The sequence below is a fragment of the Propithecus coquereli genome, unplaced genomic scaffold, assembly GCF_000956105.1.
Source record: "Propithecus coquereli isolate 6110/MARCELLA unplaced genomic scaffold, Pcoq_1.0 Scaffold22, whole genome shotgun sequence".
Classification (NCBI taxonomy): Eukaryota; Metazoa; Chordata; class Mammalia; order Primates; family Indriidae; genus Propithecus; species Propithecus coquereli.
In genome coordinates, this window is record NW_012147189.1 from 10452981 (window position 1) to 10469979 (window position 16999).

The following is a 16999-nucleotide window of genomic DNA, read 5'->3' on the forward strand; positions in this document are numbered from 1 at the left end:
AGCTTAGTGTGGTGGCACATGCCTATAGCCCTAGGTGCTTGGGAGGCTGAGGTGGGAGGATCTCTTGAGCTCAGGAGTTGGAGTCCAGCCTGGGCAACATACTGAGACCCTGTCTCTAACTAATAAATAAATGAATGAATGAATGAATGGATGAATGAATGAATGCAGATGTATGGACCATAAATGATACATACTTGGCTTTGAACTTCCTGGTTTGCAAAGTGAAAGAGGAGACGTAGTCTGTTACGTGGCAAACCCTGGGGACTTAAATACTTCTGGATTAGAAGATGGGTGGGAAATGACCATATAAACAATGTAAATAGCTGGTTCTTAGTTCTTATTGATCAAGAAGAGAAAACATACTCAGAAAAATGAAACTATTGAAAAAACCAAAAAAAGAAGAACACAAAAAACCAAAAAAAAAAAGTGAAAATATATCAGTTCCTCAGAGAAAGCAAACATTTCCTGTCATTTAGTGCTAAAAGAAATTTCTTGTGTGGGTCTTCATTTGAGTGCTCTAGATGATACAGTGGACAGGGCCGTCGAAGGTGTCCCTTCAGCAGATGCAGCTCAACTTTCACAAGGCTGTTTCTTGTACCTTCCTGTTAACTCTTAACAGGAAGCTGTGGGTATAACACTAAACATAACCCACGAGTCCAGGACGATACTGTCTGGTTATCCGTTAGTTCTGGGGCTGACTTGTCCTTGAGGATGGAACCTGGGCTCTGGGGCACATGGTGTTTAAGGTTCTATGAAGGGGCCACAGTCGGTGGAAAAGGGAATGACCTGGGATATAGAGCAGGGAGCACCCGGCCTCCAAAGGACCTTGTTATTATCCATTATATAGACTGGGGCTGGCTTTAGAATAAAGGATTTTCATTGCTAAAGAAGTTTGAATTCCACTCGTTTAGATGCTTGCATATCCTTCAAGCAACCTTTCACAAATATCACTTTCCTCAGCTTGTCTTTGGAGAAAAATGAGACAGCAGACATTTTGCAGTTAAGGTCTGTGGTGAGGACCTGCATTGTGGATATACTGAATTGGCCGAGGGCTACTCTTTGTTGGTGATCAAACTATAAATGGAAGGTTACACGCTCTTCTGGAAATTAGTCAGCACTTTCCCTGAGGTGTGCTGAGTACAAAGAGCTGGTTCTGGGAAGCATATTGTTATACTAGGAGGAAAAAAATTCCTAGTTTTAGGATCAAAATAAAATGAACAAAATGGTTTCAAACAACAGAGCTAAGACTTTGAGGCCTGGCTTGAGAAGTTGTAGAATTTTAACAGCTTAGCCCTCTGCCTCCACTTCCCATCCCAGGAGGGAAAGGACTTCAAATAGGAGGTTGGGTTCTTCAGAACTTACTCAACACTTTATTTGAATTTTTTTTTAATCAGGGAGAAGTAAAGAATGATGATTACCAAAATACTGTAGGTCAGAAATGGTCAAATATTGGCAATTTCTTATGATTCAACCTAATATTATTTTTTAAATATTGCGTTATATTTAAAGTAAACCTGAAATTATTGGATTTGTAAACCTAAAGAGGAATTTATTACTTTTATTTTTTGAAACAGAAAAAATGCCTGTCTTAAAGGCTGAAGCATCGCATTATAACTCTGACTTAAATAACTTGCTGTTCTGCTGCCAGTGTGTGGACGTGGTATTTTACAACCCAGATTTAAAGAAAGTCGTAGAGGCCCACAAGATCGTTCTCTGCGCTGTAAGCCATGTTTTCATGCTGCTTTTCAGCGTGAAGAGTCCCACTGACATTCAGGATTCCAGTATCATCCGAACTACCCAGGACCTCTTTGCCATAAACAGAGACGCTGCATTTCCAGGTGCTAGCCAGGAGTCTTCAGGCAACCCACCGCTCCGAGTCGTTGTGAAAGACGCCCTCTTCTGCTCTTGTTTATCAGATATTCTGCGCTTCATTTATTCAGGTATCTTGTCAAATGGTTCTAGTTACTCACACTCTCTTAAGCATTTGAAATCAAGTTTGCCTATGGTCCTCAAGTGTATTGGTTAGTTTTACAGTGACCTTTTCCGTACCATCTGAGGTGAGGATTATACGTGAACTAATATAGTTTTATATATAGTAATTGGTCCAAACTTTGTCTTCCTTACAAATTTACTTGCCCTTTTTATCTGCCAATGTAAAAAATTGTGTTAAAATACACATAATATAGAATTTACCATTTTAACCATTTTTAAGTGTAAAGGTCAATGGTATTAAATACATTCATAATGTCATGCAACCATCACTACCATCCATCTCCATAACTCTTTTCATCTTCAGAACTGAATCGCTATACCCAATAAACAATAACTCCCCATTGCCCTCTTCCCCCAGACAGCCATCCTGCTTTCTGTCTATGATTTAGACTACTTTAAATGTTTCATATAAATGGAAATATACAGTATTTGTCTTTTTGTGACTGGCTTATTTAACTTAGTATAATGTCTTCAAGGTTCATCCAAGTTGTAGCGTATGTCATAATTTCATTCCTTTTTAAAGCTGAGTAATATTGTACTGTATGCATGCACCACATTTTGTTTATCCATTCATCCATTGATGGACACTTGGGTTGCTTCCACTGTCTTAGCTATTGTGAATAATGCTGCCGTGAACATGGCTGTACAAATATCTCGTTCAAGATCCTGCTTTTAATTCTTTTGAGTATATACACAGAAGTGGATTGTTGGATGATACAGTAATTCTGTTTTTAATTTTTTAAGGAATTGTCATACGATTTTTTCACAGTGGCTATACCATTTTATATTCCTACCAGTAGTGCACAAGTGTTCCAATTTCTCCACATCCTTGTCAACACTTGTTATTTTCTTGTTTTTTTCTTCCTTTATTTATTTTTTGAGATAGGGTCTCACTGTATTATTTCTCAGGCTGGAGTATAGTGGCACAATCATGGCTCACTGTAGCCTCAATCTCCTGGGCTCAAGAGATCCTCTTGCCTCAGCCTCCTGAGTAGCTGGGACTATAGATGCGTGCCACCACGCCTGGCTAACTTTCCTTTTTTATTTCGTAGAGACTACATCTTGCTATGTTGCCCAGGCTGGTCTCAAACTTCTGGCCTCAAGCGATCCTGCCCCCTCAGCCTTCCAAAGTGCTTGGGATTACAGGTGTGAGCCACCACACCTGGCCTGTTTTCTTTTTTTTTTTTTTTTTTTTTTGGTAGTAGCCATCTTAATAGGTGTGAGGTGGTATCTAATTGTAGTTTTGATTTGCATTTCCCTGATGATTAGTGATATTGATCATTTTTTCCTGTGCTTATTTGTACTTGGTCTTAAAACTACTTGTAAAAATAATAATCTACTGAGCAGGTATGTTAATATTTTATTTTTTTTAAATAAAATCCAAAATAAGAGAATTTATTGTCCAGTTTAACTTTAGAGAAATAGAAATTTCCAATAGTATGTTAAATCACATGTCTACACTTTTTAAAACCTAGTTATTTACTCTTTGGTTTGTTTCATATATTTTGGAGGGAATCAAGGAGAGAAATTGCATTCAGTTTAGGAACTGGAAATCAGTATCTACAGTTAGTTGAGACCTGATCAAGTTTGGCTATGACTACCTTAGATGTTACTTTTTTCGCTTACTGTGCCCTTTCTTTTTAAGATTCAGCTTATCAATTATTTTATTTTTTTGTCCTTTTAAAAGCTCAGTAGCAAAAAAATAAAAATAAAAATAAAAGCTCAGTAGCAACTATATTCTAAAAAATAGAAGTTATGAGTCATTTTAGCAAATGAATTGAAGGCCTCACATCTAAATATTCCAAATAAGAATAGGAAAGAATGGATATAAACTGATTTTTAAAGTAAACATTTATATGTAAGTTTTCTGAAAGCCCCTCTGTTCTTTATTTTTCTTTTCCTACTTGGAATCGTGTACTGATGAGATAGTAGGCTAAGGTCACTCCTCTGAAATGTATCTGGAGAAACATTTATAATCTGTTTTTAGGCTTCAGATGGGAAACAGATAAGTTTATAAAGGTTTGCAAATAAAGAAAACAAGAACCATATAGGTAAGAAAATTTTGGGTAGCCATCCTTCATTTAAATGGTTAATGTTAAAAATAAGATACTACTTTTTCATTTGGATTGTGGTTATATCATTTTACAAGTTAAAATATAAATTATGGTTTTTGAAAAGTACAGTTGCAGCATGCAGATTTATGTGGATAAAACATATATTTTGGAGTAGAATGTGGTGGCCGGTCAGTGAGTATTAGCTAGGAAAAGGCATCAGTAAGCACTGTACGGTACGTACCCAGCACACTGCCTTCGCCATGGCAGATCCTCCTTAAATTTGATTTCAGTTAAGGAGTAGACTCTAGGAGCAGGGAGTCATCATATGAATAAGCCAGCCTAATTAGGGACTTCATTTAGTACTACAGATTTTAATGCTTAAACTTAGAATCTCACAGTTCAGAATTTAAGACTCATTTTGAAAAACTAAAATGTTTACATGTCAAAAGAAATAGATGTTTTCAATGATGTGTTTAAGGAAGGATATGTTTGACTTTCTTTTTGATGATTTTTCTGTCGAAATTATATGAATTATTTAGCAAGTTTGCCACAATTTCCATTGAATACTTTGAAAGACACATGGACACTCTGAAGTCATCATATCCTTTTTAATATGGTAGCAGTGAAATAACTAGATGTATCTCCAGTGACTGAACCTGCCTAGGTTTCTACTACAGAGTGATTTTTTGGAAAAAAAGGGGAAAGAAAAAAAAATCTCATTGTACCCCAGACCCCTTCCCCAGAGTCATTTACCTATTATAAGTTTTTTATGTATTCACTCTGATACTATTTAAAGAGATTAATATACTGGGGAATTTTGCATTAATGAAAATGTACTCTTTGGTAACTGCTCTTTTCTAGGGACTGCAGGTATTTCCCATGGCTGGAGCAGGGAGTGGGAGGTGATGGCTGGCGGGAGATGCCGTGGGTGAGGCCTGGGAAAATTGTTCCTGCTGTTCTTAGAACCTGTGCTAGAGTTTTAAGCATGATCAGACTGGGTTTTAGAAAGCTCGTGATATGGTAGGAGGATGGAGTCCAGTTAGGAGGCCCCATCACTCTGGTGACTACCCTCGGGAAGCCAGCACTTGGACAATGGGTGGCCCTGCCATTGGCTCTTCGTCATGTAGACCCATGCTTTGCAAACCTTGAAGTATGTACAGATCACCTGGGGGTCTTATTAATGTGCAGGTTCTGATTCAGTAGGCCTGGAGTGGGGCGGGAAATTCTGCATTTCCAACAGTCTCCCAGGTGGTGCTGGTGCTCTGGACCACCAGAAACTCTTGCTTTTGGAAGAACTGGGAGTCAGTGAATTAGGGCCTAGAATTCAACACAGAGGTTTGGCCTGGGAGAGGAAGCCAGTTATCAGTTTAGGGCCCATCGTCAAAATGGGGTGAGCTGCAAGGCTGACTGATGCAGAGCTGTTTGGAGCTGGGGCTCTCGGTGCCCTGTTGTGTTCCCTGCCTGAAGTGGGGGAAAGTGGATGCTTAGTGTTTGGGTGGAAACTAAGTGAGTCTGGAATAGAGATTAGAGGGCATATGGGCATGAAGGTATGGAGAGCTTGCTGAGCTACAGGTCCTCAACCAGTTCAGAGTACTGGCTTCTTAACATGACACTGAACTGTCCCTTTCTGCTCCGGTCTCTCCTTGTACACCACCGCCAAGGCCAGAGGTGGTGTTGGGTATGAGTGGGGCACAGACCATTGACCTGGGGCTTCAGAGAGACCCTGACGCTGGTCGGGCAGAAGGGAAAATAACTGGTTCTGCAGGTACCAATTAATTATTCTTTAATTATTTACAGATTACAACCCATGACTCAAGCACAAGTTATCTTTTAAGTTATGCTTTAAAAAGCATTAAAGCTGTATTTGCAAAGGAAAGACAATTTTAAAAAATGCAGAAAATTTGTTATGAGAAAAAAGAAAATCACCCAGATTCCACTATCAAAAGAAAATGTGTAAACATTGATGTTTTGTTTTACCCTTATAGTCTGTGTGTGAATAGTTACTGTTTTAAAAAATTTTTTTTTTTTTTTTAATCCAACAAAAATTTAAACCTGCATTTTTCTCAGAGACTTCAATACAGTGGCCAGGCTTCTTCTTCTTCTTCTTTTTTTTTTTTTTTTTAATTTTAAAACCTTTGAACAGAACACAAGTTTTAAGACACAGTAATGCACCGTGGCCTCCCCTTGGGTGTTAGAGAACCATTGAAGACAGGAGCCCTTTGTTTGTATTCACACCAGATGGATTGGTCATGCAGAGGTAAAACTTCATCTGTGACAGGAACATTTGCTCTGAGCAAACATGGGCTAGAAAACCATAAAAACCCTATCTCCTGTTCCTTTTTTTTTAAAAAAACGAACCAAATTACAAAGGCTATTTTAATTCTTTTAAAATAACATTCTTTTTCTAACTTTTAGGAATTTGCAATTTTGTATATATTGTGTTACTGTGGACATTTGGTCCTGTATGTAGGAGGGACGTGTTTAATAATCTGGTTAACATTTTACACCGGTATATAAGGCTTCAGTTTATTTTCCTATTCAAGTTTTTGAGTAAATAAACTCAGTCAAGGCATGTCTGCTTTGTGTATGTCAATCTTCTATTGGATAACAACAAATCCTGCATAATGCATAAGTACTTAATGATTAACCCTAAAGAAGGAGTAATCTGCAAAATGAGGCTGGCAGTTTCCTAGTCTTCAAGGAGTAATCCTTCCATGGCATACAGTTGTCACATGCTTACAATACTTGCTACAGTCTTATGCTTGTAAATTCCTGAGTCACATGATCTTAGATGGTTAGGAATTGAAATGTGTGTAAGAGCCTCAAGAATTTAGCTTTGAGTTCTTCCTGCCACAGATGGCCCTTAGAATTTCACATCACTTACTGAAAAGCTGCCAGAGTAGATGAATATGTGGAAATAAGCTTTCATCTTCAGTTTGCATAGTATTGTCCAGATCTTGGAATTATTCTGTGGCATGCTCTTTTCTGCATTGTGTAAAAACACAGCCTAGTATACATGAGTATATCATGCTCTCTAAAAGTCTAATTAAGTGGTTCAAGGAGTTAACCAAAGAAAATACCAGTCAACAATGCAAGATAAATAAGCTCTAGAGATCTGTTGAATGATGTCGTGCCATTGTGCCTATTAACAATACTGTATTTATATACTTAAAAATTTGTTAAGAGGGTAGATCTCATGTTAAATGTTTTTACTACACACACACATACACAAAAGGCAATTCCCAGCCTAAGAATTACTGCTTTATTAGGACCTAAAGGTGTCAAAGATGACTTGAGTAGCATTTCTAATTACGAAAACAGTCCAGTGAGTCTTACTTTCATTTTCAGTTATTGGTTCTCTCTGTGTTCTCAAACACATCAGTGTGGCCTGTGGGGATTGACCTGCTGCTGATCCCATATATTTAGATTATCTGATGCTTGCTTTCTTTCTGAACGCAGATATCATGTAGGTGTTCTTTAGTTAATACAATTTTACTTGTGTAACATAATTTATTATGTTAATAGAGAAGAAAGAGTACCTTAGCTTGTGAGAATGTATACAATCAAAAATATCCACGTTTACTGTTTGCTGCATACCACTAACCCTGGGTTTTGGTGATGGATGAAATTTCTAAAGGAAGAGCATTGTTCATCAATAGCATTCAGGGCACCTGGGAGTCGCCTGGGAGCGTTTTAAGACACATTGATGTTAGAAGCTCCAGCCCCAGAAATTCTAATTTACTTGGTCTGGGGATGAGATCTCCTCTTTTGGTATTTTATAAAAGATATCCAGGTAAATATAATGCACACCTGGGGTTAAGAATCACTAGCATATAATAAATGTCTTATCCTTAGCTTCTAAGGGATTCTTATACATTTTTATACAAACTTTACATCAGTGTGTGCGTGTGAAATTTTCTGGGGAGATGACCCAAAGAATTTATGAAATTGTAAAAAGAATATGTGACCTCAAAGTTAAAAAGCATTCGTGCAGGAAGAGGAAAACAGAAAGCATAGAGTTCTTCCAGACTACACTCCTTTGGGAATTTGAGGAGGAAGGGAGCAGTGGTGCCTGGAGCTGGGACTGGCCTGTGAAAGCTCAGTTGTGTTTATCATTCCTGATTTCGTGTTCTGTGATGTCATGTTAGTAGCTTGGATTTGGCCATGGTGGGAGAATTACACCACAGAAATGGCAAATGCTCCTCCCTCCACGAGGATACACTGTAGTAGTCAGGGAGGCCATGTGAGAAGTTTAAAGGATGCACAGGAGTGCCAAGCGCTGCAGGGCTCAGCTGTGAGGAGCCTTTAGGGCCGCTGGACTCCCCAGTCTGCCCCTTCTGCTCGGCTGTGGCTCCAGTTGGTGCAGACTGGATGCAGGTGCCTGATCTCATGAGTTCAATAAGTTTAAAATAAATGAACCACATTTGTTATGTGCCCTCCTCATTCCCCAATATCAGGCAGAGTGCTGGAAATAGGAAGGGAAACATCAGGAAAAACAGACTGGGAGCAAAGAGAAAAGGATCTCCAATTACTCAGAGAGGCAAAGTAACTTGCTTAAAGATTGCACCCGTAGATAATAGCAGAGATCTAGATTCTGAGTCTCCTAACTATAACTGCCCACATTACACTTTTTGAATTATATTTTTCTTTTTATTTTTTTATAGTGATGAAGTCTCATTGTGTTGCTTTACTGTTTCATTTTATTTTATTTTAAAATTTATTTTGTTGTTGTTGAGACAGAGTCTTGCTCTGGGCACGAGGGCAGTGGCATTATCATAGCTCACTGCAACCTCAAACTCCGGGGCTGACGTGATCCTCCTGCCTCAGCCCCACAAGTAGCTGGGACTACAGGCACATGCACTACGCCTGGCTGATTTTTCTGTTTCTTGTACAGATGGGGTCTTGCTCTTGCTCAGGCAGGTCTCTAACTCCTGGCCTCAAGCGATCCTCCTGCCTCAGCTTCTTATAAGCCAGCGTGCCCAGCTGGAATTATCTTATATTTTTAGGAGTTAGGACTTTCTATACACTATAGGATAGATGAGGGCAATCTCTTGGAATGTCATGATTGGAATCCTTGATCCAGAAACTTGTGCACATCTGAACTCCAGCGACTTAGATTGTATCGAGTCTATAAGGGCTTAAAAGTAGATTTGTTAAATTTTAAGACATTACAATTTATAGCCAGTATATTCTTCTTTCTGATTCTGGGATCGAAAAACTTCCCAGCATTGAGTAATGGGATAGATTCCATGGGGAAAAGGCCACAAGGGAGCAAGAGGCTGCATAGGAGGTGCTGCAGGACAAGTGAGAGGAGTGCTTGGGGAAAAGGTCAACTTTTGCTGACCTTTTCCTGTTAAAAAATAGGAATTTTTTAAGACACAGAGGAAAAGGGGCTAGCAGAGTGGGAGACAGACGTGAAGTGAGCCGAGGAAGAGAGAGCTCTGAAGCGGGGCGGGGTGAAGACAAGGGAAGGTGGGGTGGTTTTGCCCCAGTGTCACGGGCATGTAGCTCATCGGGAAACCACGTCGCTCCCTTCCTCAGGCTGGTTTTGTAGAGTTGGCTCTTGGACGTCCCAGTCTGACCCTGACAGTGCATGAGAACTTTTGAATATGTTCTATTTCTGCTGTACTTTTGTCTACCTGAGGGTAGTCACTGCTCTCCATGATTAGTAAGATTTAATTCAACCTTGGGAGAGACCACATCTATTAATTAATACCTTCTTACCCAGGGCAACTAGATAGTTTGGATGTTGGAACACTCGTGTTGACGGTAATTCATGTTCTGGCCATTGCTGTTGCCACTAGCTGGCCACCTATTACAGAGAGGTGGCAGCTGTCCTGGGAGGAAGACTTCAGGTTTTGAGAAATAATTTAGGGGAAGGCAAACTGATTTTTCTAAAATGTGAAAGTTGTTTAAATGTTTTAGTATAATTATAAGGATATATATAATTGGTAAAGAAAATACTAAAAAGGGGGACTGTTGATATTTTATAAGAGATTTCTGTTTCTTACCTCCTACTTTAACAGTTAGAAAAATCCAACATGTTCTAATCTGTTTACAGGTGCTTTTCAGTGGGAAGAATTGGAAGAAGATATCAGGAAGAAGTTAAAAGATTCTGGGGATGTTTCAAATGTAATTGAGAAAGTTAAATGCATTTTAAAAACACCAGGAAAGGTAAATTAATTTGTTGTAAATTAGTTTACTTTGACTCTCTCTGAATTGTAATTGATACACTGTGATGAATGTAATATTGAGTCATTAAAACAGTCAAATACTATATAAATACAAATGTTTTCCTTAACTATATTTAAATATTTTAAGCATAAACACATGTTATTTCTTACTATCTTAGATTTTAATTTATATAAGAATTAAAATATGTGTGAGTCATCTCTTTAAAATGTTCATTTGTGAATTCCTTCCGATCCACTCCCCTGGAGCTCTGGAAATACACGATCTATGTCAAGAATGAAGGGCTGTTTGATTTTCTAGCTACAGTTAAGGTTATTAGAAGGAGTGCTTTCTCACTCATGATTTAAACCCAAGTAGTTTTGGGGAGCAAGGCAGTTTCTGCACATGCTTTTTTTCGGGAGTTCTGAGGAATCTATTTGAACAGGTTTACAGTTAAGGATTCTCTCATCAAATATAGGTTCAAAATTATAAATTAGGTTCAAAGTTATAAAAATACAAACTTTGTATATGACCATAAACTTGTGCACATTAAAACTATAGCAACTTAGATTACGTTGAATATCTAAAGGCTTTAAAAGTACATTTGTTAAATTTTTTTTTTATTTGTTTATTTATTATTCCAGGGTTTTGTGAGGGTACAAACATTGTAGTTACACTTTATGTCTTTGCCTCACCCAAAGGCATGCCCTTCCCTCCCTTTAGTGCTCCCCGTGTCCTTTAGTTGTAGATTTGCCCCCCCATCCCCCTAATCCCTAGAGAATATTTCTGCCATGTGATCAACATAGTGTTGATCAGTTAGTACCAATTTGATGGTGAGTACAAATGGATCCCGTTCTTCTGCTCTTGTGGTGCCCCACTTTGGATAATGGGCTTAAGTTTAATCCAGGAAAGTATAAGAGGTGCTAGATCACTGTCGTTTCTTATGATTGAGTAATATTCCATTGTAAACATATACCAAATTTTGATAATCCAGTCATGGATTGACGAGCACTTGGGTTGTTTCCACATTCTTGCAATAGTGAATTGTGCTGCCATAAACATTCAGGTGCAGATGTCTTTATTGTAGAATGTTTTGTGCTCTTTTGGGTAGATGCCTAATAGTGCTATTGCTGGATCGAATGGTATTTCTATTTTTAGCTCTCTGAGGTATCTCCAAATTCTTTTCCACAGAGGTTGCACTAATTTGCAGTCCCACCAGCAGTGTAAAAGTGTTCCTGTCTCTCCACATCCTCGCCAACATTTGTTGTTTTGTGTTTTTTTGATAGAGGCCAATCTCACCGGGGTTAGGTGATACCTCATGGTGGTTTTGATTTGCATTTCTCTAATGATTAGAGATGTTGAGCATTTTTTTATATGTTTGCTGGCCATTATTCTGTCTTCTTTTGAAAAGTTTCTGTTCATTTCACTTGCCCATTTGTTGATGGGGTTGTTTGATTTTTTCTTGTTGATTTTTTTGAGTTCTAGATAGATTCTGGTTATCAGCCCTTTATCAGATGTGTAGAGAGCAAATATTTTTTCCCATTCTGTGGGCTGTCTATTCACTCTAATGATAGTTTCCTTGGCAGTGCAGAAGCTTTTTATTTGATTAGATCCCACTTATTTATTTTTGTTGCTGCGGCGATTGCTTTGGGGTCCTTCTTCAAGAATTCCTTGCCTAGGCCGATGTCTGAAAGGGTCTTCCCAACATCTTCATTTAGAATTCTTAAGGTTTCATGCCTTAGGTTTAAGTCTATTATCCATCTTGAATTGATTTTTGTGAGAGGTGAGAGGTGGGGGTCTAGTTTCAGTCTTCTGCATGTAGCTATCCAGTTTTCCCAACACCATTTATTGAAAAGAGATTCTTTTCCCCAGTGTATGTTTTTGTCAGCTTTGTCAAAGATTAGATTACCATATGCAGATGGTTTCATCTCTGGATTCTCAGTCCTGTTACATTTGTTAAATTTTAAGACATTACAAAATTTAGCTAGTGTATTCTTATTTCTGATTCTGTGATAAACAAATTGGCTACAGTAGATAAAAAGGTAAGTTGTGTGCAATGCTTAGCAGAATATAGGTTTATATTAAATTCAAAAGAAGATTATTCCCTTAATGTTTTAAACACAGGCGATTTTGTCAGTTTCATAGCCTAAGCTATAAACATTTTAAAGTTAATATTTAAAAAATGTAAAACTGTAGTAGCTTTAAGTGAAGACTTTTAACTGTTCTTTAATGTAGAAAATGGTCTTTTTTAAAAAAAACAAAGTAACACGGAATTAAGAGGCAAGATCTTTCTTTTGTTTCAGTAACGCATTGAAGCAGACATACAGAAGCTGTCGAGTTTTACAGGTATATGGCGGGACAGTAGCTCTCTTGAAATACAGTTCAACTAAATAGTCCTTTTGTAACAATGCACACATATACCTACATTAAAAAGTTAATTTGGTTTTCTGTATTAACTCATTTGTGAACCAGTTAAATATATATCATATACATCTGTATTCTCTCCAAACTTCTGCCCTTCCCCCCCTTTTTTTTTCAAATTCAAAGCAAAAGTGACAAGGGGATCTCTTTATACAGATTTATTCTCCCTCCCTCCATTCCTCCTTCCCTCTATCCATCTCTCTCTGTTTCTCCCCCTTTCTCTCGGTGTGTGTGTGTGTATGCATACACACCCATATATACATATTCATACATAATATACATCTGCATAATATTCATAACATACAAATTCATAGCCTTGACATAAATGATAAGGACAGAAGTGTTGGCTTTTTTTCTGACCCTGCACCTTTCCTTGAGTTCAATTCCGAACATACTCTTTTGACTACTGAGAATAAAATGAATTCTTGTTGGGGAAGGGGGAACTGGGACTATATGGTTCCATGCTCTTGAACTAAATTCCCTCCTTTGCACAGGAGGAGAGTTCTTCCACCCTTTCTTTCTGTACTTTCCTGGGGTAAGGGCCTCTCTCACTCACTAAGTACAACATGTGATATAACACTGAATTCGGACTCAGGAAACATAGGTTAAAATGGTGAGTCTGCCACAAATTATCTCTGTGGCTTTGACCAAGTCAGGGCTTCCTGTAAGATGAGGGATAAAGTAGATGGTTTCAGAAGCCCCTGCTAGCTCTCCAATTCTGTGATGGTTTTTGACTGTTACTCTCCTCTATGTGTGGCAGTCACTTGACGGCTATCCCCCAGTTCCTTCAGTGTGTATTATGGGATGTAGTGTTTAGGATCTCAGAGTGTGCCTTATAGGACTTGATTCACATGATCCTGTTTTGCCTCTCTGCCTTGCTGTGGATACCATTCTGGAGTGTGTTTTCTTCTTCCTAATGAGGAAGGATGGTATCATTTTTTTTTCTTCCCCAAAGATTTTCAAACTTCCCACTATAGTAGATTAATCCAGAGTGGGAAGTAGATGTCATTGATTCTCATTATTGCTGAAGTTATACCTTTGATTATTTCCTAGGGATAAAGCTTTCTGAGTTCCCTGGCTAGCTAAGCCAGAGAGTCAGAGCTGAGGTTCTGAGATTCAGCAAGGGAAATGAGTGAAGCCATCAGGAATGAGTAAAATGTGACATTTAAGTAAAAATCACAATTAAATCATTCCCAATGAGGGGCTGTAGTATCCCAATATAGACTCTAGGGAAGATTACAGTCCTAATGAATTCTAGCATTTAAAATGATTTGTTATTTCTTCATTTTTTGGGTAATTCTACCCAAAAATGTTGTTCAGGCTTTGTTTATCCATTGTAAATAAAGAGAGTAAATAAAATGGGAAGAAATGGGTGGATGGTGAGGAAAGGAGGGCTGGCCCTCAACTTGTAGGACTGGAACAAGGGGATGCTTGGAGAGACCACAGGAAGGATGAGCAAAGCGCCAAAGCCTGGGGCAGACAAAGGCGCCGTTCCTGGAGGCTGCCACCTCCAGCAAGGTGTGACAGGACAGGTGGTGTTTTCAAGGGAGAGATTCTCTGGAGATCCAGAACAGACATCCAGGCTACTCTGATTCCAGTAGTCTCTGCTGTGCATAGGAAGGATATTTGAGATTATAAGATTGGAGATTAAGATGGAGAAGAACCAATTCATCACTCCCATGCATCTTTTAATGTTCATTCCTTTAAGAGAAAATGTTGAGCTAGTGAGCAGTAAAAGAACATGGTATGATAAGCGGAAATGTATTTTTCCTAAGTACAAATTAAATTTTTGTCTTTGTACTTTCTTAATGAACAAATTAGGTTGTGTGTGTAAAGATACTCTAGTAGACATTCATATGGGGTTGGACTACTGTTGTCTGTTTCTTGCCAGAGACTCGGGTTCAGGACCCTACAGCTTCTTAGCTGCACAGCTGAGTTTCCAGGTAGGCAATTCATTTACTGCTGTGAATGTTGGAGAGAGGAGTGTTGCTCATTAACAGGTAGTAGATGTAGTTCTTGAAGATAAGTTCCCTCGAAAGCTATGATCAGGGATGCCGTAGAGCAGGTAACTATTATTTCTTTAGAAATTTAGCACAGTTTTCCAAATTCTCAACCCAGCCTCTGTATTATTAAAGCATATTAAGCAACCTTTCCCCTTGTATTTCCTTATAGATTAATTGTCTAAGGAATTGCAAAACCTATCAAGCCAGAAAACCTCTGTGGTTTTATAACACTTCCCTCAAGTTTTTTCTTAATAAACCAATGCTTGCTGATGTTGTCTTCGAAATACAAGGTATGGCTCACCTTTTACAAAGTTCCTTATTCATTTTTATTTCTTGTTTTCTCTCCTCACTTTCTCTTTCAGGTTTGAATGTTTGGTGTGAGGGAATAACTATTCTCTCTTGCAGAATGTAGATTAATATTACCCAAATTTCAACAAAATCTTCCAGAGCAATGAAGTATTTTATCAAAATAAGAAAAGAAATTGATATTTCCCTTAGTATTTTTCCCTTTCCATATGCTTCATTAACTTTCAGAGACCAGCAAGGGATGGGGTGATCTGTAATATTTCATCATATATTTTTGTTTGTGTATTTCTTAAAGATCCTAGTTTTTGATCCATCTGAAACCAATCCGCTTAAAATTAAATCACCTCTAGCTTATTTTATTTAGGTCTTTTCCTTTTTATTTGAAAAAAAGGGTCGAGGGTTGTGCCTGGCCTACATCGGACACCCACAGAGACTGCTGTATTTACTCCTTACAGCACCCTGAGAACTGTTAGCATCAGAGCAACTGAGAGCTGCTGTTTATCTCCCTGGGAAAGTAGTGCTACCTAATTTTAATAAAGATGAGCTGTTTTCATGCCCATTATTGATTACTTGCTTGGATAATTTTGTCCCTTTGGTAGATTAAAAGCAAAATCTTAGGAATGAACTGTCAGATACCTTCAATTATGCAGGAAGGGCAGAAGGAGGTGTTTCCAAAAAGAATTAAGTAGAACTTTAGATGGGCTATTACTAAGAGGAAGGTAATAATTCTTATTTTAGGGTAAAAATGTGTGGCAGCTAACATAGTCATTTACTTTTAAAAAATCTTTCCCCTTTCCAGAAGAGCTTTCGGAAGGGAAAAAAAATTCTTTCCCCAGAAAGATTCACTTTACTTTTAACTTCAGTCACTTGCCAAAATAAACAGTGAGTTGGAAACTTTCCAGAGTACCTTCCGACAATCTGCCATCAGCACCTTATGCAGTGTGAGCCTGGGATACTGCAAATGGGACAGTAAAAGTGACCTTGGGACACATAAAAAAAAAAGACTGGGAATAAAGCTAATAAGAGGCTAAAGATTTATGGACCCTGGCACCAGTTTCTCTGCCATCGGCTGTAGGGGAGGCAAGCCTAGCTCCTGAGAGCTGGGGAGGGGCACTGTGGAGGCAGCAGTGTTGTTTCCTCTGGAGAAGGGCTGAGCCTGGGGTCTGGAGCCCCCTGCTCCAGCATTGGCTGTGCATCCTAACCAGTGTGTGTCCTTGGGCAAGTCACTTGACATTTCTGGCCTTCAAATCTTCTCATTTGAAAAGAGGGTGAACCACCCAGATTCTGAAAGGTCCTTTTTAGTGTCGAGAGTTACAGAGCTCACTAATAGCCACCCTTCTTTGATTCATGTACCTGCAGGGTAGCAGAGAGAAAACTAAGGAGAAATTTTGAGTTAGAAGTTAAGTGAATTCTTGTTCCTTTCAGGGGTTAAAATATGTGTCCATCCTCCCATTGAATGGAATGGAATGGAGCAGAGTGGGTTTGAATTCTCCTCAGTGTGGTTGTTCTGGCTGCAGGCTCAGCTTACTAGGGCCAGTTCTCAGATGGAATTCTTCTAAAATGTCCAGGGAGAGGTTGAAAAACCAAAGGCATTTTACATGAGGAAAGGAGCAGAGGACTTAGAGAATCACTGATTTAATTCATCGCCTTGAGTAACAAACAGTTGAGTATATATTTATAAAGAAACTTTATTATTTTTTCTGATTATGAAAGTCCTATATAATTGTTATAGACTAGTGTGCATAGAATGATCTCATTTATAGAAAATATTTCTATTTTGTTCATAAATGTATAGCAAGGGTCAGGAAGGATATATACCATATTGTGAGCAGTGGTTATCTTTAGAAAATGAGATGAGGATGATGGTGATTAGAAAAATGTTGTAAGTGCTCACTGTAGAATAGTCAGATAACACATAAAGATGCAAAAGAAAAAAATCACCCATAATCCTATTTCCTGATGATAGTCACTATTTGTTTGATTTTGGCATATTTTCCTCTAATCAGTTTTCCTCTGTTTAAAAATAGGGGTAGGTAATAAATACTATTTATC

General features: G+C 38.4%; 1 protein-coding gene across 1 annotated transcript in view; it reads left to right on the forward strand.

Moving 5' to 3' along the window:
• The window catches only part of LOC105810743 (rho-related BTB domain-containing protein 3), a 46464-nt gene that overhangs the window by 11261 nt on the left and 18204 nt on the right, over nucleotides 1-16999 (forward strand). Inside the window, exons 4-6 of the mRNA XM_012644770.1 lie at nucleotides 1575-1940; nucleotides 10108-10220; nucleotides 14811-14931. Coding sequence (XP_012500224.1) covers nucleotides 1575-1940; nucleotides 10108-10220; nucleotides 14811-14931 — 600 coding nt within the window. The remainder of the gene's footprint in view (nucleotides 1-1574; nucleotides 1941-10107; nucleotides 10221-14810; nucleotides 14932-16999) is intronic.